The 24,669-nt window shown below is 37.8% G+C and overlaps 1 protein-coding gene across 7 annotated transcripts in view; it reads left to right on the forward strand.

Annotated features, from left to right (window-relative positions):
- The window catches only part of GABPB1 (GA binding protein transcription factor subunit beta 1), a 55,365-nt gene that overhangs the window by 10,407 nt on the left and 20,289 nt on the right, over positions 1-24,669 (forward strand). For 5 of the 7 annotated variants that reach the window (XM_066276441.1, XM_066276437.1, XM_066276434.1 and 2 more), the window contains 5 exons: positions 14,589-14,696; positions 19,098-19,265; positions 21,551-21,745; positions 23,106-23,253; positions 23,591-23,704. In XM_066276441.1, coding sequence (XP_066132538.1) covers positions 14,589-14,696; positions 19,098-19,265; positions 21,551-21,745; positions 23,106-23,253; positions 23,591-23,704 — 733 coding nt within the window. The remainder of the gene's footprint in view (positions 1-14,588; positions 14,697-19,097; positions 19,266-21,550; positions 21,746-23,105; positions 23,254-23,590; positions 23,705-24,669) is intronic. The other 2 variants (XM_066276440.1, XM_066276438.1) reach the window with 1 other exon arrangement.

Below are 24,669 nucleotides of genomic sequence, written 5' to 3' on the forward strand. Positions count from 1 at the left end.
TGTGGTGTATTTGTAGGGGAGGTGGGTAATTATGAAGATAATTTGGGCCACTCTAAATTTATTCTTAACAATTCAAATGAACCCTTGCTATCTCTTGGCAATTATTTTTATAAATTTCAGATTTTTCTGTTGTCTCATATATCTTCTTCGTCATCCTCAAAAGATGCCATTGACTTCTACTTAATTAAAAAAGAAAATAAAGTACAAGTTTGCACATTTTTTTATTGTCACCATGAAAAAAATTTCTGTTCTTTTATTTTGCAAACAAAATGGAAGTGGAATCTTTTGCTTTTGTCGGAATCTTTTTTTTTTTTTTTTGTATTTTTCTGAAGCTGGAAACGGGGAGAGACAGACTCCCGCATGCGCCCCACCGGGATCCACCCGGCACGCCCACCAGGGGGCGATGCTCTGTCCACCAGGGGACGATGCTCTGCTGCGACCAGAGCCACTAGCGCCTGGGGCAGAGGCCAAGGAGCCATCCCCAACGCCCGGGCCATCTTTGCTCCAATGGAGCCTTGGCTGCAGGAGGGGAAGAGAGAGACAGAGAGGAAGGAGGGGGGGGTAGAGAAGCAAATGGGCGCTTCTCCTATGTGCCCTGGCTGGGAATTGAACCCGGGTCCCCTGCACGCCAGGCCGACGCTCTACCACTGAGCCAACCGGCCAGGGCCGGAATCTTTTTTTTTTAAAGACTTTATTCATTTTAGAGAAGAGGGAGAGAGAAAAAGAGAAGGGGGGAGGAGCAGGGAGCATCAACTCCCATATGTGCTTTGACTGGGCAAGCCCAGGGTTTTGAACTGGTGACCTCAGCATTCCAGGTCGTAGCTTTATACATTGCACCAGCACAGGTCAGCCTGTGGGAATCTTATTGCCACACCTTTCCTCTCTCATCACTTTGATCATTATTTACAATGGTTGTTCCTTCCTGTCTTCAAGTTTGTACAGATTTCTGTATTTGGGGAAGAAAAAAAATCAACTTTGATTAACTGTTGCTACTGTTCTTTCTAGCTATTCTCCCATTTCTATCTTGTTAAAATTGCTGCTTTCAGCTATTTAAAAAATTTTATATATTTTTTATTGAGAGAGACAGAGACAGACAAGAAGGGAGAGAGCTGAGAAGCATCAACTCATAATTGTGGTACTTTATTTGTTCATTGATTGTTTCTCATACATGCCTTGACGGGGGGGGGGGGCCTCCAACTGAGTCAGTGACCCCTTGCTCAAGGTTATGACCTTGGGCTCAAGCCAGTGACCTTGGGCTTCAAGCCAGCAACCACAGGGTCATGTCTATGATCCCACGCTCAAGCTGTTGAGCCCGCTCTCAAGGTGGATGAGCCCACTCTCAAGCCAGCGACCTCAGGGTTTCAAACCTGGGTCCTCAGCCTCCCAGGCTGATATTCTATCCACTCTGCTACCACCTGGTCGACACTATCCACTGCACTACCACCTGGTCAGGCAGCTGCCCGCAGCTCTTAACTACTTCTTCCCTAACTTGCTGCAATTATGTAATATCATATTCACATTATTGCTTTAAGGAACATTCTTCTTGCTAATGGTATCATCTTCATCCTGATTTTATTCAGCCAGTCATGTGATGCTTAATAGAGGGGTCATGTTAGGTGATTTTTATCATTGTGCAAACATCATAGAATGTACTTCCACAAACTTAGGTTTTCTAGCCCAGTGTTTTTATACTGCCAGTCCTCAGACCAGTATGCTAGAAGTTTCATGCCAGTTTTGACCACTCTGATGTTGTATGAAGACTATAGACCCATTGATCTTAGTTGAATTTGCTTATGCTCAGGGTAATTTCTACCTTATCAGTCCCCAAAATAATTCCCATATTTTCACCAATTCCTAAGTTTAAAAGGGTTGAAAATCACTGGGTAGCCTGCTACACACCTAGGCTACATGGACTATTTGCTTCTAGGCTACAAGCCTATACACATGTCTGTACAAAACAGCAGAGATTCAATCAATCACAAGGAAAGATACAATCAAGGGACACTGTAAACATGAGATGTGTGAGGCTGCTGCTGGCATAATACGGCATCCAGTTTTACAGCAAACTTTTTTATAAGTAGAAAGTACACATGACAAATAGTATAGTAAATACATAAACCAATAACAGTTGATCATCATCAAATATGCACTGTACATAACTGTGTGCTACATTTTTGTATGATTGGCAGCATAGTAGCTTTGTTTACATCAGTGTCACCACAAATGTGATGTGACAGTAGGACTGCTACACCCACAGTAGGTGATGGACATTTTTCAGCACCAGTAGAATCTTATGGGACTACTCTTGTATACTGCAGTCTGTCATTGACGAAAACGTCATGCAGTGCATGAATGGATAGACTGATTTCCACTTAGGCTGCTTTCCATTCTTTCCTTGACCTTCATGTAGCGCGCCATCCTGGTTTTTGCTTTCTGACTACTACTTTCTGTTTTCTTTGTTGTTTCGTGATCCTCTTACCACTGTCATTATTCCCCTCAGTTTAGTTGGTCCTCTCCTTCCCTCTGTCTTCTCTCAGATGGATGTCTTATATGCTGATGCCTAAGTGTGGACTCTAGGTTTGTATCTCCCAGTGGTTTACTGAGTATGTCCATTGGGAGGCTCAAGGAATTTCCATCACTTTTAGATTTATTATTCAAATTCCAACCTGTTCCATTTTTCTTTGTCAGTTTTATCATCACCATGCTTAAATGTTAAAGTTTTCTGTGATACATGTTCTTTATATCTTATATTCATCAGTCAGCACAGTTCTCCAGATTATTCATGGATCTCAGTTTGTCCTGGGATTCTGCATTACCTATTATTTCCCCTTTCTCACTTTAGTCTCCTTCCTCCAAATTCATCCTGCATATGACTGCCAGAATAATTTTTCTAAAACTTTTTAAAATTCATTGCTACTAAACCTAAGTCTAAGGAGAGAACATGTGGTATCGACCTTTGCACTCCCCATTGTACCAAGCAAAGTGAATTGATCTTGTGCTGAATAAATGTTTGAATGGATCACCATTTGCTCAAAATTTTGAATGACTCCCAATTGTGTGAGGGAGTCCAAACTCTACCTTCTGGTTTTCAAACCTTTCCATATTCTTCTTCAACCTCATTTATTTTTAACTCCTTAACATTATTATCAAGCTAGTATTTCCTCTGTAATATACCATGTTCAGGCACAGCTCCGTGTGTTCTTCCTTTTCCTTTTCCTTGTCTGTCAAAGCCTATTCAGAAGTGTCTGCCCTGTGCCAGGCACTGTTCTAATCTCTGGTGTTATAGTAATGAACAAAACAGAAGACCAAGTCTCTGTTTTCTTGGAGCTGACATTGGGAGTGGGGAGGAGGAGGGACACTAAACAAATGTCAGGTGGTAATGAGTGCAGTGAAAAGGAATACAACTGGATAAGGGGATAGAATAATGGGAGACGGTTGCTATTTTGGGTGGTCAGGGAAAGCTTTCTTTGGGTGTCTGGAATGAGGGAGTAAACAATGCAGTTATCCAAGTGAAGAGCTTAGATAGGAAGGAGGGAACAGCATGTTCAACCAAGAACCAAAGGTGGGACCATGTTTAGCTTGTTAGAGTAATTACTAAGACTTGTGTGGCTAGAGAAGAAAAATAAGAGAGAGTGATAGATAAGACTAGAGAGGTAGGACACACTTTAGAATTGTCTTTGATGAAGTCTTCCTTTGACTACATCATTTTGTTTGGAACTTTAAAGATTTTCTGAACTCATAGTGTAACTATGAAAGTAGCTTTCAAACACTTTTTATTGTGATCCACTGTAAGAGATGTATTTTGCATCATTAGCATATATACACATTGTTGTGTGTGTGTGCATGTATACATACTTCAACTTTTCTGTGTCTAGGTTCTTAGTGTTTACTGTAGTGCTAAATAGAAAGGACTTGTTTAGTTTAGCAAATAGCTATTTAGTGGGATGCTGTAGACTGCTAGATACTGAAATACACATACTACTAAGATAAACCCTGCCTGACTTTTTGAAACTGGAAAAAGAGAGTTTGTAAACAAATTTTTCATAATATTGTGAGGTTTATATATTAATGCAAGTAGGCTTCAGAGCACAATGAGAGAGTAGAGAAATTATTAATTCTTTTTTCTGAGAAGGTCAGAGGGAGCTTTTTGGAGGATATAATGTCTGAACTGGGTTTTGTAGGAAGAATGTGGATATTTGGTCAGGAATATTGGGATAAGGAAGAGACTTCTCAGGCAGAATAACTTGTAAAGGGATGGTATGATAATCCAAGGGGTAAGTGGTGAGTTCATGAGACTGCATCAGGCATGGGGCAGATCCTTAAAGGTCTGAAATGTAATGGAGTCATCACTTTTTCAGTAATTTTGCAATTAAGTGAAAATTATGTATAGTCAAAATTACTTGTAGGAAGTTGCCACATGGGAAATGAAGATATTCATCTCTCCATAAGTTCAATATAGCCAGTTTTTCCTCTAGTGATGAAACATAGCACTGTTTTCTCAATTGTGCCCTAGAAGAAGTTGGCCTACATTTATAGGCCAAAAATTAAATAAAAGTTTTTTTAAACATTAAACTTTCACCCATTACAATGTGAATAAGATAAGAAAAATTTGAGAACTGAGATCTACTTAAGAAGAGGTTCACAATAAAGGCTAATTCTAGAACTTATGAAATAGAATGGTAAGTGACCAACTACTTAAATTATTTTTCACTTCAAGTTAAATATACAGTCTGACCTGTGTGGTGCAGTGGGTAGAGCATCAACCTAGAATGCTGAGGTCTGCAGTTTGAAACCCCAGGATTGCCTGATCAAGGCACATATGAGAAGCATTCAATGAACAACTAAAGTGAAGGAACTATGAGTTGATGCTTCTTGCCCCCCCCCCTAGAAAATCAATAAATAAAATCTTTAAAAAATGTTAAATATATGTTGGTTAAATTCTACTGTATTCTATAGATGATTGGACTGCATGAATATATGTATGTTTCAGAAAGCTATTTTGATAAATTTGACCACAGTTAAAGACTTTGACAACATTCAAAATACAGAAATTTTAAACAGACTGGGAGGAATAATTGCACCATATATAACAAGCCAGAAATGTACATAATGTGCTCCTACAGAGAAAGTGACATAGGGCCTGACCTGTGGTGGTACAGTGGATTGTGCATTGACCTGGAATGCTGAGGTCGCCAGTTTGAAACCCTGGGCTTGCCTGGTCAAGGCACATATGGTATTTGATGCTTCCTGCTCCTCCCTCCTCCCCCCCCCTAAAATGAATAAACAAATTTTTTTTTAAAAAATGACAAAAATAATTAAAGAATATGAGCAGACAGTTTCAGAAAAGGAAACAAATTGCCAACAAACATTTGGTAAAATATATCTCAGTAATTTGAAAGATGCATATTAAAACACAATTTTTCTTTTTTTAACCTATCGTACAGGCAAAACTTTTAAAAGCTTTGTAATACTAAGGCCCTGGCCGGCTGGCTCAGTGGTAGAGCATTGGCCTGGTATGTAGCAGTCCCGTGTTCAATTCCTGGCCAGGGCTTATAGGAGAAACGCCCATCTGAAGCACCTATCTGCCTCTCCACTTTTCCCCTCTCCTTTCTCCATCTCTCTTTCCCTCCCGCAGCCAAAGCTCCATTGGAGCAAAGTTAGCCCGGGTGCTGAGGATGGCTCCATGGCCTCCGCCTCAGGCACTAGAATGGCTCCGGTTGCAATGGAGCAATTGCCCAGATGGGCAGAGCATCGCCCTCTGGTGGGTATGCCGGGTGCATCCCAGTTGGGTGCATGCAGGAGTCAGTCTCTCTGCCTCTCCACTTCTCACTTCAGGAAAAAAAAAAAAAAAAAGGCTGTGTAATACTAAGATTGATTATGTTGTAAGTTAAGTACTATAAACTATTGTTTGAAGTATACATTATACAACCAATTTGGGATGTAAATCGGTGTTGGTAGTAACTATTAATTTAAAATGCTATTCCCAAGAAAGCTGTACATTTTCTGTACTAGAGGAATAATTCCTTATATGCATAAGGAGGCATATACAAATATATTCATCAGAGCATTATTTATAATAGTAAAAAACTGGAAAAATAAGCAAAACTGGTCATAAGTAGGAAAATGAGTGAGTAAATTGTTATATTTATACTATGGAATAACATGTAACAATTAAAAATGAATAAATTACATAAACTATTGCATGATAAGTTGTAGAGTAGTATATATAGTTTGATAGCATTTATATCAATGTGGAAAAACTCAGATCAATGTTATATGCATACAAATACAAAGAATATGTTCTATAAGATAAATACCAAGCTGATAACAGTGGTTAACTCAGGTGGTAGATAGAGGTTTGGATTTTGGGAGTAGAGATAAGGAGGATGATCAGAGGGAGCTTGAGCTTTTAACATACAGTGTGTATGTATGTATATATATTACATATATAATATGTATATACACATAATTTTCTCTTTTTGGGGGGTGAAGGGGGAGGAGATAATGAGGCAGTCTCCCAAATGTGCCCAGACCCAGGTCCACCTGGCAACACCATCTGGGACCAAAGCTTAAATCAACTGAGCTATTTTTAGCTCCTGAGGCTGACATGCTAGGGTCAACCGAGCCATCCTCAGTGCCCAGGGTCACGCTTGAACCAATCAAGCCACTGGCTCTGAGAGGGGAAGAGTGAGAGAAGGGGGAGAGGGAGATAAGAAGATGGTCGCTTCTCCTGGTTCCCTGACCGGGAATCGAACCTGGACGTCCGTATGCCTGGCTGATGCTCTTATCCACTGAGCCACCAGCCAGGGCTGCTTTTAATATTTTAAAGTAAGAATATTATATATTTAAAAATTAATGAAAAGTAATCAGTTTGGCAATAGAATGGACAATGGTTGGGAAGGATGGGAGACCACTTAAGGGGTAGTTCATTAGTATACACATGAGAATGGAGTGGCAAAGAGAACAGTACTGGGAAAAGGACTAATTTTAAAGTGACGTGAGAGCAATTTGGCAATATCTTACCAAATTACAATTTATCTTTGTCCTAATAATTCTACTTTAGGGAATTTGTCTTATAGTTAGATGAAATGATACATCTACAAAGTTATTAATGGTAACATTGTTTATAATAGCAATAGTATCCATCTATAATAAAATAAGGCTTATGCACAGGATAGTATACTAAGCAGCTATACAAAAAAATGAGCAAGCTCTCTATGAACTAACTGGAAAAAAATCTCCAGAACACATTAAGTAAAAGCAAGTGCAGAACAGTATGTAGTAGTAATGCTATCTTTTGGCAATTATAGAAATACTGGAGGGATACCCATGAAACTAGGAAAGGTGTTTATTTAATGTGGCTGGGAGGGGCGTGGGAATAGTGTAAATGCTTTCGTTGAGACTTTTCATGTACTGTATATATTTCTGTGTTTGAATTTTTGAGCTATATGAAAGTATTGCCTTTTTTTTTTTTTTTTTGCATTTTTCTGAAGCTGGAAACAGGGAGAGACAGACAGATTCCCGCATGCTCCCGACCGGGATCACCCGGCACGCCCACCATGGGGCAACGCTCTGCCCACCAGGGGGCGATGCTCTGCCCATCCTGGGCGTCGCCATGTTGCGACCAGAGCCACTCTAGCGCCTGAGGCAGAGGCCACAGAGCCATCCCCAGTGCCCGGGCCATCTTTGCTCCAATGGAGCCTTGGCTGCGGGAGGGGGAGAGAGAGACAGAGAGGAAGGCGCGGCGGAGGGGTGGAGAAGCAAATGGGTGCTTCTCCTGTGTGCCCTGGCCGGGAATCGAACCCGGGTCCTCCGCATGCTAGGCCGACGCTCTACCGCTGAGCCAACTGGCCAGGGCCGAAAGTATTGCCTTTTGAAAAACAAAATTATGAGAAAAAGAGATGTGAAGTAGACCCTAAAGCAGAGGTCGGGAACCTATGGCTCCCAAGCCAGATGTGGCTCTTTTGATGGCTGCATCTGGCTCACAGACAAATCTTTAATTAAAAAAATGACATTAAAAATATAAAACATTCTCATGTATTGCAATTCATTCATTTCCTACCACTCATGCTCATGGTTGCGGGTGGCTGGAGCCAATCACAGCTGTCCTCTGGGACAACACCAAATTTTTATTGGATAATGCTAACGTACACGGGTCATTGTATGGCTGTCACGGAATTACATTTTAAAATATGTGGTGTTCATGGCTTTCTCAGCCAGAAGGTTCCCGACCCCTGCTCTAAAGGACTTGGTGACCAACTAACTGTATGTATGTTATGCATGTAGTGACAGGAGGGAGAAGGAGTTGGGGGTTGCTCCTAGATTTCTGATCTGTGAGGTAGCGAAGGTGGAGCATCATTAGGTAGTACAGGAAGAACATCAGGGTTTTGTATTTTTGTGGGAAGTTCTGGACATGCTAATTGAAAAATTCTTACTCCTTTTAATTTAATGTGTGTGTATATAATTTATGTGCTTTAGATATGGAACTTAACCTTATCTTACACATGTATATTGGTCACCAATAAATATTTTTTATCTTTGGATTACAGACATTTATGTTTTAGGTTTTATGGAGAACAGTTTCATAATATTATAATTTTACAGTCAAATAGGGACAGTGGTATGCACGGATTGAATGTAGGTAGGGAAACTGAGACTGTATATCTTATAAGTACATAGCTTATGTGGATAGGAGGAACTTGATTTATCAGCATGGTTCCAATTTAATTATTTTGGTACCTGAAATTTGAAGAAATAAAAATAGCTTTGAATGAGGAAATGAGCTTTAGGGTAGATGAGATTATATTGTAATTTTAAAAACAATATTAAAACTGGCTTAGGGAAGTTTATAGTAGAGGACAAAAGTATTTTTTGTATATTTGGGAGTAACTGTGTATAAGAGGTGCTTACCCTAATGGAGGAAAGAAGTCACAGCATTGTTATTGCTGCCTCAAAGAAGCTCTTGAAATATAATTTGGGGTTTAAAAGTTATTTGAATAAGTTATATTTCAAAATCTGTTTTTTGAGGTCTTAATTTATTTCATATGACTTTTACCTGATTATATTTGGCTAGAGTAAAAAAGTAAAGCAACCCAGATAAAGTACATACATGTCAGGACTTGCAAATGAATATAGTAGCTTTTTTCTGGGTATATGTTAATAAGGACTTGGGTGTGGAATAGCAATTAAAAATCTGTTAAGTAATTCTTGCTTGAGATTTAAATTTTTAACCACTTTATATCTGAAGAGAAGATGTTTTATTGGAACTAGTTTTTATTATTTATTTGTTATTTTATTTTGAGAGAGAGAAAGAGAAAGCATCAACTCATTGTTCCACCTAGTTGTACTATTGATCGCTTCTCATATGTGCCCTGACGTGGGCTTGATCCAGTAACCTTAGAGTCAAGGGGGCATACTTGGGGTTCAGCCTTGACTGGGGAGTAGACTGGGCAGCCTCAGGGTAGAGCTGGTGACCCAGAGCTTGAGCCAGAGACCTTGACGCTCCAGGACAATGCTCTATCCACTGCGCCCCTCACCAGAATGGAACTAGTTTTTTGAATGCGTTAAAAATTACAAATAATCACCTGACCAGGTGGTCAGGCAGTGGATAGAATGTCAACCTGGGATGCTGAGGACCCAGGTTCAAAACCCTGAGTGAGGTCACTGGCTTGAGCACGGGCTCACCAGCTTGAATATGGGGTTGCCAGCTTGAGTATGAGATCATAGACATGACCCCATGGTCACTGGCTTGAGTGAAAAGGTTGCTGGCTTGAAGCCCAAGGTTGTTGGTTTGACCCCGAAGTTCTGGCTTGAGCAAGGAATCACTGGCTTGGATGGAGGCATCCCCACCCCCATCAAGGCACATATGAGGAAGCAGTCAATGAACAACTAAACTTCCACAACTATGAGTTGATACTTCTCATCTCTCTCCTTTTCTGTCTGTCTCTCTCTGTTTCTCTCTCTCACTAAAAAAGAAAATTACAGATAGTCATTACAAATTTCAAATAATGTTATATATAGAATATTATAACAATTGGAGATGATCTTGTTTAAGTGGAGGTGAAACTGTTATGGCACCTTCTACCTGTGTTTACCACTTAGTGCATTTCTCAGTACTGGCTTCTTCTGGAACTTTGGGAATCATAACTTCAGAAATGCTGAATTCGGTTGGGCTACAGTTTCAGCTTGGATAAACTGTTACATCTTAATATGTCTTGGATGTGTCCAGTTAAGTAAAGGGAGGGTAATAGCATAGTAAATAGAAATTAATTTAGGTAGCATTTAACTAATGGTTCTCAATTAGGGGTGATTTTGTGCCCAGGGGACATTCAGCAATATCTAGAGACTTTTTTGATATTTATAAAATGAGGGAGAGGGAGATGCTACTGGCATCTAATGAGTAGAGAACAAGAATGCTGCTAAATATCCTATCCTGCTGGCCCTGGCAAGGTAGCTCAGTTGGTTGGAGTATCATTTCGTTGAGCCAAGGTTACGGGTTCGATCCCTTGTCAGGGCACAACCAGTGAATGCATGACTTATTGGGACAACAATTCAATGTTTCCCTTTCTCCCCTCCCTCTCTTCTCTCTCAAGTCAATCAATAAAAAGAATATATCTTATGCTGCTAAATATCTTACAATGCACAGGACAGTCTCCCATAAAAAAGAACTGTCAGGCCCAAATTGTTGGTAGTTCAGAGTTAGAGAAATCATTGGTTGCCTGAATGCCAAATACATAAGCAATTTTTTTTTGTATTTTTTTATTTTTCTGAAGTGAGAAGCGGGGAGGCAGAGAGACTGACTCCTACATGCGCTCAACTGGGATCCACCCGGCATGCCCACTAGGGGGCAATGCTCTGCCCATCTGGGGCATTGCTCCATTGCAGCTGGAGCCATTCTAGCGCCTGAGGCGGAGGCCATGGAGCCATCCTCAGCACCCAGGCCAACTTTGCTCCAATGGAGCCTTGGCTGCGGGAGGGGAAGAGAGAGAGAGAAAGGAGAGGGGGAAGGGTGGAGAAACGCCCATCTGCGCTTCTCCAGTGTGCTTTAGCTGGGAATTGAACCCAAGACTTCCACACGCTGGGTGGACACTCTACCACTTAGCCAACCAGCTGGGGCCAATATGTATGCATTTTTAAGAGTGCTAGTAGCAGTTCACATGGAATTAGTACTTTACCATTTATAGAGAGATTTCATGTCTAGGAGATTCTATAACCTCACAACAGCTCTATGAGATATGAATTATAGCAATTCAAAGTGAAATATTTAAAAATTTAATCATTTGTAATTTCTGTTACCACTAGATGGCACTCTCAGCATGTACTTTTGAGCAAATGTCGATTTTTGTTTATAGACACTGAAGTTTCCTTATAGATGTTATTAAAATATATTTTAATTGGAGTTAAAAAATAATGGTTTGTATCAGGATATGATAAGCTTCTTTAGAAGTAGTAAAGGAATTTAAAATGGAATTTATTACAGTGGGTTTTGGATTGGTTTTCTCAAGATGAAATCAAACTAGATGGCAGTCAGTGCCATACCCATAGTATATTTTAAGTAAGTATTTTTAACATTTATTAAAATGTACTGAATTGACTTATGCTTCTTCATTTGATTATTTGGTATACTGAAACATTTATTGCTAAGCCTTTACATGATTTTGTTTAAATCTAATAATATTTTATATGTGAGGATTTATTATATAAACAATGAAGCAAGTGAATTGAGGGCTCTATCTGGAGCAGTGGTTCCCTTGGTCCATTTTGTTGTCTTAATGCAATTGAGTTCCTCGAAGGGTAAGAATTATTCTATCATGATGTGTGTGGTTCCCTCAGATGAGTATCAGAAGTAAAATTGCTACAGTTTGGAATTTTCTTAATTTGTTTTACTAATTGACAAGACCATCAGAGTACTTTTGAATTTGGTCTGACTTGATTGTGTGTATTTTTTAAATTGTTTTTAAATTTTATTAGATCTATTGCTGCCTTTTTATAATAAACATTTTATATTGCTCTTTTTGCTAACTGGAAATGAAAATTATAGTTAATATTACCTATGTGTAAGTCAAAAATATCATTATAGTGCCCTAATTTTAATATACAGGAGAAATGGAAAGCAACTTAAAATGAGTATCTCAGTATGTAAATATTTGAGTGAACTCCACTAGATGGCACAGCAGGTAGTCAAATGGTTGCCCCCTATATGGAGAACCATTGTGAATGTGATAGCTGTGAAAATATGACTGATACAGTGTCATTTATATTGGCGATTCACATATTCAAGTGGCATTGAGATTGGTTACTTGACTTTCCAAAATGGTGAACAATTCTTAGTAAAATTATGAACAAATCAAATAGATTTATAGTATAGTTGCATTTTGGAAAATTTGGGATACATTAATAATAATAAATACATTTCATTTACATATTAAATTCTAGCCTTAGATATAATCAGTGGAATATTTGAAATCCATCCAGGACATGTGGCAATCCTCTGCATTGCTGGACTTCTCTAGTGTCCCTGGTACTTACCCATTAAATAGTAGTAGGGCCTTTACCTGACTCCTCCCTCCATTAGTCCCCAGAATGCCTCCATATACAACGTGCCTTGTAGGGGGCATTGCTGATACCATTGAGAACCATTGATTTAAGGTAGTCAGCCCCATTAATCTACTACACAGCTGTATTGCTCATGGAATTTTATTTTATTTTTTAATTCAAAAAATTTTTTATTGATTGATTATAGGAAGAGAGAAGGGAGAGAGAGACAGAAACATTGGTCTGTTCCTGTAAGTTCTCTGGCCGGGGATAGAACTGGTAACCTCCACTTTGGGGCGATGCTCTAACCAACAGAGCTATCTGGCCAGGGTGCTCATGGAATTTTAAAACCACAGTAATTTAAGTGTCCTTAAATATGGTATGTTTTGAATAATTAAGATAGTTACAGAATTATGGGAGAAGTTGATTTCTTTAAATACTTCATTGTTTTGTTGCAATTCTTTTTTGTTTTACTTTATTAGAGAGAGAGGAAGGGGGAGAGAGAGACAGACAGACATTGACCTGTTACTATATGAGCTCTGACCATGGATCAAACCCTCAACCTTTGTACTTTTGGGACAAAGCTCTAACCAACCTAGCTATCCAGCCAGGGCTTGTTGCAATTCTTTTTTTTTTTTTTTTTTTTGTATTTTTCTGAAGCTGGAAACAGGGAGAGACAGTCAGACAGACTCCTGTATGTGCCCGACCGGGATCCACCCCGCACGCCCACCAGGGGGTGACGCTCTGCCCCTCCGGGGCATCGCTCTGTTGCAACCAGAGCCACTCCAGCGCCTGGGGCAGAGGCCAAGGAGCCATCCCCAGCGCCCGGGCCATCTTTGCTCCAATGGAGCCTTGCTGCCGGAGGGGAAGAGAGACAGAGAGGAAGGAGAGGGGGAGAGGTGGAGAAGCAGATGGGTGCTTCTCCTGTGTGCCCTGGCCAGGAATTGAACCCGGGACTTCTGCACGCCAGGCCGACGCTCTACCACTGAGCCAACCGGCCAGGGCCTTGTTGCAATTCTTATAAGCAGATAAATAGGGACCCTGTTCAATTGGCTGAGTGATAGAGCATGGGCATATGGAAGTGCTGGGTTCGATTCCCAGTCAGGGCACACAAAAGATGTATCTGCTTCTTTACCCCTCCCTCTTCTCTCTCTCTCTCTCTCTCTCTCTCTCTCTCTCTCTCTCTTTCCCTCTCTTTTTTTTCTCTCTCCCCCTACCCGCAGCCATGGCTCAAAGCAAGTTGGCCCTGGGTGTTGAGGATGGCTCCTGTGGCCTTGCCTCAGGAGCTAAAGTGGCTTGGTTGCTGAGCAGCAGAGCTGTGGCCCAGATGGGCAGAGCATCATTCTTAGGAGGCTTGCCGGGTGGATCCCAGTCAGGGAGCATGCTGGAGTCTGTCTCTGCCTCCCCACCTCTCACTTAAAAAAAAAAAAAAAAAAAAAGAAGCAGATAAACAGGTTTGCTGTTTTAAGTCCTCAGTATTGTGCATTTTCATTATTTTTTCCCCTACTTTTCTGTTTTAATTCAGTAGTATATAATCTTAAATGTCAGCATTTCCTTATTTAACAGTTTGTATAATATAATTCCCTTAAAAATCCACTTTTTAAATTAGGAAGATAATACAATAAATAACATTGCAGAAGCTTTGTAAAGTGGAGGCAAAATTTCTCATAACCATACCACTCTGTTTTAAATCTTTTTTAGTATTTTGTTCTTTTTGTGCATATTTGGACATTCAGAAATTAATTTTGTTCCTTTTTCATTAACATGGCATAACTTTTTAATGTTATTATATAACTTCAAAACCTATTTTAAGTTACTGCATCTTATTTTATTAGATTTTACAATTTAACCATTTTCCTATTTTTAGATTGTTCACATTCTAAAATGATTATATATAGTAGATATATACATTTACATATTTAATTTTATTGATAGGTCTGTTTCAATCTATTTGTATTTTTCTTCAGATCTCAGAAGTGAGGCCATTTCTTGGCTCCGTCGGCTGGGACATTGTTGTGACTTGGAGACTTTAAATTCCTATGTGTTTTGTTTAGATGTCCCTGGTAGATTTGGGAAAGAAGCTTTTAGAAGCGGCTCGAGCAGGTCAAGATGATGAAGTTCGTATTTTGATGGCAAATGGAGCCCCTTTTACTACAGACTGGGTAAAGAATGACTCTGATGTCGTAGTGTTTCTTGTCTTCTCAGTTTTGAATTTTTCAGATAAAAGTTTAGTCAGTATTATGTTTATAAGTGGTAAAATTTTCTTTGCAAATTTATTTGCAACTTTAAAATTATAGCTATCTTTTAATGGGAATGGTTTGTATGATTTTTTGATATTTGATAACTTTATCCAACTAGTCTGCTCATAAAAGGGTTTTTCTTTTAAACTATGATGTTCAGTAATATAGAATGAATATAAAATATAGCTACTTGTGGTTTAATTTAAAGATCTTCCGTACAGGTATAATTTATAATTCAGAAAATAACAGCTAAAGATTGAGGTTAATGTTTTAGTTGCTTCTAAAAAGGAATAAATGTTTGCATTTCAATTAATATCTGTAAAACTACTGCAGACACTATCAAAGGTGAAGAAAGGAATGGGATGTTCTTAGTAACTACAGATGCAATTATGAGTAAGATAAAAACTATAACTATATAATTAAACCATAAATATATAATTCTGGGGTTAAATCAAAAGGGGTAGTTTTCTGAGTCCAGAGGGCTAGGAATCTGGATTAACCCTTCCACTTAAAACTACTAATAATTCCAGATTTTTAATTTTGATTTTGGCTTACTTGTTCTGTGTTCTCTTTTATTTTTCATTAAAAACAAAACAAAAAAGTTTTTATTACAACATTTCAAATGTATCTTAACCACAGCATAGCCTTTACTCAACTTCAAAAATGATCAAATGCATGATGAAGTTTGTTTTCTCTATAACCCCATCTACTTTTTTTTTTTTACATATTATTTTAAAGCAAATTCCAGGAATCATTTCATTTCAACCATAAGTATTTAAACATTCGTTTTTCAAGATAAAAGTTTTTTGGTGAAAAACTTTTTTTAAATCTTTTTTTTTTTAAGTGAGAGGAGAGGAGATGGTGAGACAGACTCCCACATGCATCCCCCCACCCCCAGCCCCAACCGGTATCCACTGGGCAACCCTGTTTGGGGCTGATGCTCAAATCAGCTGAGCTATCCACAGCACCCCAGACCCACACTGGAACCAGTTGAGCCACTGGCTGAGAGAGGGGAAGAGAGAGAACAGGGAGTAGAGGGAAAGAGAAGCAGATGGTCACTTCTCTTGTGTGCCCTGACTGGGAATCGAACCCTGGAAACCAGGGTAATGCTCTATCCACTGAGCCAGATGGCCAGGGCCTAAAAAAATCTTAAGTGCACTCATGAGTTATAGAGAAAATAGAGATTATCAACCTGAAAAATTAAGTGAAAGCAAGAATTCAAAGAAATTTTACTCTAGAACATTTGCTGAACTCAGTAAATTTGCCTGTTGGTTTTCCTGCCTCACCGGCATAGATTACTGAAGGTAAAGACCTGAGACTGATCATAGAGAGAAGACTCCTAGGAGAGGCTGCCTCCGCAATTCTGGATTCCCAAAGAGATGCACTTTCAGTGCAAGGATAAACCAGAAGTACCCCCTCCCTCCTACCTGCTTCTGCCCTGCTCCTGTTGTTAGGGTACTGCAAGGAAAAGGAACTCCAAGGCACCAAATGGAGAGAGAGAAAAAATTTGGAGTCACAAGCCATTTCATGCACACATTTGTATCCTGAACTCATAAATATTTGTGCATTCTGCAAAAACATAAACTGAAAAAGTGATTTTAAAGTGATCTTTGACTAGAGATTACCCTAGGTTCCTGGCAGAAGCAAATGAATATCATTTCTGAAGGAACCTATCTTCATTCCAGACTTCATATCCACAAATGAAATCCCAAGGTAGATGAACAGTCAAAAATAACTAAACAGACAAGGAAACAAGGCATTCTGAACAGTAACCCACTGAAATAACTGACAATAGAAGCAGACTTAGAAGTACTTTAGGTAAGATTTTACTAGCAAATTGGAAACAGCTGATGAGAAAATGAGTAAACTGAAAATATGAAAAAAAATCATCCAGAATGCAATATGGAGGAAAAATAGGTACAAAATATAAAAGCTATCAGGAGTCATTTGAGGATCATGTGAGAAAGCCCACCATATATCTAATCATAAATCCACAAGGAGAATGAGAATAGGGATGAAACGATTTTAAGACATGATGTCTGAGAGTTTTCCAGAACTGATGAAAGGTGATAGCTCATAGATTGAAATGGCTTATCAAATCTCCAGCAGGATCAATTAAAAAATTCGTATCTGGACACATCATAGTGATATAGTAGCACATCAAAAGAAAAGGATCTTAAGAAGGATTAGTGTCCATAATACATAAGGAATTTCTGTGGCAGTAATAAGATAAGACAAAGAACACTGGGCAAATGATTTGATATGTACTTTACCAAAGAGAAAGTTTGAATGACCAGTAAACATGTACATCATGCAATTGGGTAAAATAATGAAATATTGTATATTCACCAAATTAACTAGAAAAGACTAGCAATACCAAGCAGTGGTAAAGAGACGTGTGAATTGGTATATACATTTTGGAGGAGTTTGGCAGCACCTAGTAATTCAAACATGTGCATACTTGTGATGTTGAACTTCTAAAAGTATTTCCAAGAGAAGCTCTCATTCATGTACTTGAGACATGTACAAGACTGTTTTTAGCAGCAGCATTATTCATAAAAACGGAAACAATTGTGGCTTATCCATTCGGTAGAGTATTACAGAGTAGAGAAAATTAGTTACTACACTTAAATTTACCAATGTGGGTAAATCTCATGAACATACTATTAAGCAAAAGAAGGTAAAACAAACAATATGATTCTGTTTAAACAAAGTTCAAAATAGACAAAACCAAATTATATTATTTAGGGATAAATAAGTGATTAAATAAAGGAAGTAAAGCAATGTTTATTATAAAATTCAGAATAGTAATTACCTTGGGGCTGAGGAAGGGGAGTGGAATATGGGAAGATTTTGAATTGCTGGCAATATTTTATTTCTGGACTGTGATGATTGTTTCATAAGTGTTGACCTTATTTTTTTCTTTAAACTACATATAGTATGTATGTATGTATGTGTGTGTGTGTGTGTGTATATATATATATTATATATATACATATATATATATATATATATATAGTATTATCAACCAAAAAGGTAAAGCCTTAAGAAGAAAAAACAAAGTAAATCCTGTATTACACTGAGCAGAATCTATGGTTGCTAAATGGGCAGAGTTACTTCATTAAAGATTAGAATTTATGAGTTCTGTAGAAAGGGCCAGTTATGGAAAAATATGATAACATGGAGAAAGGACAAAGAATCTTCTCTGATCTTGTAGAAAGACCTTCCTAAAAAAAATACAAGGCTTTTATTAGTAATAAAATAATTCTTTCCAGGGTAAATGATTTTTATTTTTACTGTATACTGAAAGCACATGCCTAGCTTTGTGTTATGACTCTTAGTTGTGTGATTTCAGGCAAATTAGTAACCTCTTTGTTCTTTAAGTTCTTTTACTGCCAAATGAGGACAGGAATAGTACCTATATATTTTGAGGAGATTAAATGGTAACATATATGAAGATCTTAGAATAGTGCTTACCATGTAAAGTGCTTAAATGAAAGCCTTAGCTGCTGTTATTACAGTAGTGGTCTTAGCAAATTTCATGTCCCTATCTTAGTTCTTTGGAACATCAATGCCTTGGTAATTAGAGAGTTATAGGGACTTTCTATGTCTGAATGTATGTGATAAAATAATCTTAATTTATATATCTTAATGGTTTTATCTCTGATAAGACTCTTCTTCATTCACCTTTAATTAGTCCTTCCCCTGTATATTGTAAATGTTGTGTTATTGTAGCGGCTGGCCCAGTTGGAATTAATTTTAGGGGAACTGGGCTCTATTTTGGCCCTGTCCTGACTGACCTTTGGCAAATACACCTCAATCAGATTTTTCTCTTGTAAAATAGACTGTGAAATCCTTTAAAAATATCACTGAGGTGCTTTAATTAATTTTTTAAGTCCTACAAAACAGTTTAATTAAAAAATATATATTACATTTATTTGATATGAATTTCATAGATGAAATATATAGATGAAGTTTTGTGTGGTTAATATGAAGAAAAGATTATGGTACTCTCAAGAATTTCTCAAACCTTAATTCTAATTCTTGATGAAATGGATTTTGTGTAGGCTATTTTATCTGATTAAAAATAATGAAGAAAGCAAATTTGAGTTAAATGAAATAATTGAGTTTCCCTTTTCACTGAGAAGTGTATGGGAATTCTTGAAGATCTCTCTATGAAGGGTATGTCATAAGCATAAATAATTTTGAGTTACTATGTAAACATAATTTTTGCTGTGTAAACAGAAAATATCGAATAGAAGGAAGTAATAGATGTGTATTAAAAATGACTTGTCGATGTGGGCTTTTTCCCTGGTGGTGTAGCTGGGAACTTCTCCACTTCACCTGGCAGCGCAGTACGGGCATTATTCCACCACAGAGGTTCTACTTCGAGCTGGCGTAAGTAGGGATGCCAGAACCAAAGTGGACCGAACGCCACTGCATATGGCAGCTTCTGAGGGCCATGCCAGCATAGTAGAGGTTTTGCTTAAGGTATGTGTTCTCTTTTTTTATACTTTGCTTTTGTCCACAGGCTTTATGGATTATTAGAGGGAGAAGAAAACTAGTTTTATTGATTTCTACTTCCCCCTCCCCCATGTTATCTCATTGTTGGCTGTAAGCATATCAAATGAAAATTATCTTAAAGTTTTTCTTTGTGGGGGACAAAACACTTCTAGGTATGTTTTTAGTTAAGTCAAACAATTGGTTTCTTAGGCCTTGATCTCTGGTGAGAGACTATAGAGTTTTGTCTTAAAATGCTAAAATGCTCATGGAAGAGGAATAGTACGCTTGGATAATTAACAAACAACTAATACAAATGGGGATTTTTCTCTAATCTTATAAATACCAAAGAGAAAACTCTGAAACTGAGAATGATAGACTTAGATATTCATGAACCTTTTTATTTAGCCTCTTTTTTAAAAAAATTTATTTTATTATTATTATTATTATTTTTTACAGAGACAGAGAGAGAGTCAGAGAGAGGGATAGACAGACAGGAACAGAGAGATGAGAAGCATCAATCATTAATTTTTTGTTGCGCATTGCGACACCTTAGTTGTTCATTGATTGCTTTCTCATATGTGCCTTGACTGTGGGCCTTCAGCAGACCAAGTAACTCCTTGCGTGAGCCAGCAACCTTGGGTCCAAGCTGGTGAGCTTTTGCTCAAACCAGATGAGCCAGTGCTCAAGCTGGCGACCTCAGGGTCTCGAACCTGGGTCCTCGACATCCCAGTCCAATGCTCTATCCACTGCGCCACCACCTGGTCAGGCTATTTAGCCTCTTAATCAGTGATTTTCAACCAGTATCTTACAAGAATTTTTAAAACATGAAGTACCTAACTATTTAGTCAGGGGCACTGACCTCTTTTCCCTTAGATTGTCAAATAAAAAAATGACAACAGCCAACACAACTATAGCCATCGAGTGTGAATAACCTTAAATATATGGGTTATATAATAGAGTTGCATAGTAAGGTTGTGTCTGATTGGTTAATTATAGTTACCAGAAATCCTTATATACAAGTATAGGCACCTGATTTTTTAAAAAGTCACTTTGGAGCAAGCAAAAAGGGTAGGTGATTACTATTATTATTATAATTTTTTTTGAAGTGAGAGGAGGAGCAACAGAGAGACAGACTCCCACATGCACCCCAGCTGGGTTCTACCCCGCAAGCTTTATCTTGGGCTGATGTTCAAATCAGCCGAGCTATCCTCAGCATCTGAGGCCAATGCTCAGACCAGTTGAGCCATCCTCAGCCCCGGGGCAATGCTGTAACCAACTGAGCCACTGCTTCTCTCCTCTCCACCTCTCCCTTTTCTCTCTCTTCCCCTCCTGCACTGGGAACAGAACCTGGGATGTCCATACACCAGGCTGATGCTCTATCCACTGAGCCAACCAGCCAGGGCCTAGTATTATTTTCTTATGTGAATCAATAAAAATTATACCTATTTTTTGTCAGATCAGCAAAAAAAACTAAACAAACACTTTTTGGTGCATGCAGAATTTTAGTAATTAATTTATGTGTGCCATGAGATGAAAAAGGTTGAAAATCTTTGTTATAGGTCAATCTGTCTAAAAGACATACAATGTAAGCCACAAATGTGAATCATGTATAATTCTAATTTTCAGTTTGCTACCTTAAAAAAAGTAAAAAGTAATTTTAATATATTTTATTTAACTCAATATGTACAAAATATCACTGCTACATGAAACCTATATAAAAATTGATATTTTACATCCTTATGTTGTTAAGTCTCTGAATTCCGGTGTGTATATACACATATAAAATGTGTGTATAGCTATTTGGTCTAGCTGTATTTCAGGTGCTTAGCCATAGGTGTCCAGCAGCTACCAGGTTGAACAGTATATCTCTAGGTGGCTTAATTTAAATTCTCTATATTGCACTGGTTTTGAAAGCAAAGGCTATTTTTGTGTAAATAAGGAACTAGAATTACAAAGGGTTTGGGAGCAGTGCTCATAGTTTTTTTTCACTTCCTCTGTTCTAGCCTTTCATACTCATAGCTGGGCGAGTGAAAAAATAACTGCTGCACTCCTAAGAAGTTAGAAGGAAGGCATTTAGGAAAGTCATCGTGATAGAAAATTAAGTGACAGATTAATGGTGATCCTGGAGCATATAGATTATTCAACATACAAAAAAATGGTTGATCATGTTTGTATCAAGTTCTTTAAAGTGTAATGTCTAGTATTTTTATTTTAGGAATTTTTAATATTTCATTCATCGTTTAGAAATCTCTTATTTTGAAATATTTTTGTAGCATGGTGCTGATGTCAATGCAAAGGACATGTTAAAGATGACAGCTTTACATTGGGCCACAGAACACAATCATCAAGAGGTGGTGGAGCTTTTAATCAAATATGGTGCTGACGTACACACGCAAAGTAAATTTTGTAAAACTGCATTTGATATTTCAGTAGACAATGGGAATGAAGATTTAGCAGAGATATTACAGGTAACTTTTGGCTTTTAATTTAAGAAAGTAACAAAAAGTTCTGTCTTATGGATGATTTAAACCAGGGGTCCCCAAACTACGGCCCGCGGGCCACATGCGGCCCCCTGAGGCCATTTATCCGGCCCCCACTGCACACCCAGAAGGGGCACCTCTTTCATTGGTGGTCAGTGAGAGGAGCATAGTTCCCATTGAAATACTGGTCAGTTGGTTGATTTAAATTTACTTGTTCTTTATTTTAAATATTGTATTTGTTCCCGTTTTGTTTTTTTTTTACTTTAAAATAAGATCTGTGCAGTGTGCATAGGGATTTGTTCATAGTTTTTTTTATAGTCTGGCCCTCCAATGGTCTGAGGGACAGTGAACTGGCCCCCTGTGTAAAAATTTTGGGGACCCCTGATTTAAACTATAACTTGTCGCCTTTCATTCTGGACTTAGTTATTTTGAACAGGCCTTTTCTTCTTTTACTTTCTTTTTGTTTATTTTTAATTTTCCTGATTTTAAGACTATAGTAACCTCAGAAGATTAGCTAAGCCTATTAGGTTCCTGAATTTTTTTAGACATTTTACTCTATTAATTGTTTTTGTTGCATTCCATATGGTTTGGATATCATACGGTGTTTCAAAGTCTGTTATACTGTCACTAAACAACTGTCATAATGCCCTCTGAGTGAGTGAGCGAGTCTTTATTATTCTGATTGGTTTCTTTTATTTCTCACCATTCTCAGAAAAATCTTTTTGTGAGCATTGTATTTACGGCTTTTGGGCAAGTTTTTCTAATAACCAACATTCTCTTTTCTTTAGCTAGACAACATTGATGTAAATTATCTTCTTTACTTACTGCCTCTTCTTGCACATCTTTTTGTTATCCTTCCCAATAAAACTCTTTTCTGAGACCATCTGCTTACTTCAGCTGGTTACTTAAAAATGATTTTTCCCAGTCTTCTTCCAACTCTTTTACTCCTAGGAATGCAGTTTGGGGTTAGGGTTAAAGATGCAGAACAATTAATTGGGAAGGACATGCTTTAGATATGTAGCATTACAGATTACTGGCTATAGTTGAGGAAATAATTTGATTTAAATAATGTAATTTCTGTAGTCACAGGGAAGCAGCTGTGTTCTTGAAACCTTTCAGATACCCATGTCTCCTTTCATGGGTTTTGCTGCTTTACTAATGGGAATTTAGGATATAAATTCATACCTTTGGTTTACCACTGTATTCTCAGTAGACCATAGAGAAAAGATACCCATTTTTATGATCTTAAATTACAGATATTTTTTATATTTGTGTTTTGTACTACATTAAGAACCTGTGCTATATGTTCTGGTTATAATTCTGAAAACACTGGTGATTTGTCCCCCAGATTGCTATGCAGAACCAAATCAACACAAACCCAGAGAGTCCTGACACTGTGACGATACATGCTGCAACCCCGCAGTTTATCATTGGACCTGGAGGGGTGGTGAACCTAACAGGTCTGGTATCTTCAGAAAATTCATCCAAGGCAACAGGTATTGAGATGCATATAGGATAGCTGTTGGGATTTTAAGCTGTAGTAGGTATTCATCCTTTTGAGAAAAGACAGTTGGAGAATGAGGGTAAGAATATTTCAGCTATCTTGTTTTTTTTTTAGTATAATTGGCAAAACACCAAATTTTTATGAGAAAATAAAGAAAGGTGATATTACAAAAAAGATAATGCAACATTATCTTCTAAAAACTAATGCTATCCAAGCTTGTTTTTCACAAAACTAATATTATACAGACTTCATATATGAGTCGGATAAAGTAAAACAGAGTATCAGTTAAGATCCCTAAAAATTCAAATCTGTTTTCTCTTTTCTCATAGATGAAACGGGTGTGTCTGCTGTTCAGTTTGGAAACTCCTCCACATCAGTATTAGCTACATTAGCTGCCTTAGCCGAAGCATCTGCCCCCTTGTCCAATTCTTCAGAAACTCCAGGTTAGAAAAACAAGTCAAATGTGTACATTAAAAGTTGATGATTCAAATATTGACAAAGGCCAGGAAGGTAACACAGAAGGTCAAAGTGGGCATGTGGAGATCATGGCCTCTGAAGAGCGTGGGCCAGGCAGGGAGGCAGCAGCGACTGGGACCCGCTGACTCTGCTGTGTGCTCAGTACTGCCAGAGTCTGCCTTTGCATGGGATTGTAAAAGGATAGTAAATCTTGCTAATTAATTAAAGTTTAATTAAAATTAAAAAACAAACTCATGTAGTTCACAGAAAACATGTCTGTGTACCCAATTTTGACTTTGTTTTACTGACTTTTTGTATAGATAAATATATGTGAATTTGTTGTCTTTCATAACTTTCTATTTTTGTCAGTTCTGTTAGAACAACAAAAAATCTTTAACGACTGACAGAACTAGGAAATAGTATACCAAGACCACTATTTAGGAATGACAAACAGTATTAATACTCGGTTTAGATCAAGTTTACCTTTATATTTATACTTAACCAATATAGTTCTTGCTATATATACTTATTGTGTAAGCAAAATACATTTTTAGTTAGGAAATTAAAAATCTCCAAAATTATTCTTCTTACTGTAATTTAAACCATTATATTTGGACTAGAAGATCTCATTTAATCTTCACCAAAAAGTTTGAAGGTAGATATTATTGTATTTGATTCTTTAAAGTGCTATTGATCAAAAGATACGGTTTTTCAAGGCAGAGAAAACCTACCTATCTCTTTCGTTTCTTTGTCTTTTTCTCACTCTCTTTTTCTACAAACTTGGGATAATAAATTTTTATCCATTCACCAGCTTCTCTAGCATCATGATTATTGCTTGAGTCTAAGGCTTTTAGATTTGAGAGACTTAAGATTTTTCTGAATTGCATTTGGCTGTTAGCAATTACAGTGTGGACAGCATCACATTGACATGCTGCTTTTATAACCTACGCCT

Source organism: Saccopteryx bilineata, chromosome 4 (assembly GCF_036850765.1).
Source record: "Saccopteryx bilineata isolate mSacBil1 chromosome 4, mSacBil1_pri_phased_curated, whole genome shotgun sequence".
In the NCBI taxonomy this organism is placed as follows: domain Eukaryota; kingdom Metazoa; phylum Chordata; class Mammalia; order Chiroptera; family Emballonuridae; genus Saccopteryx; species Saccopteryx bilineata.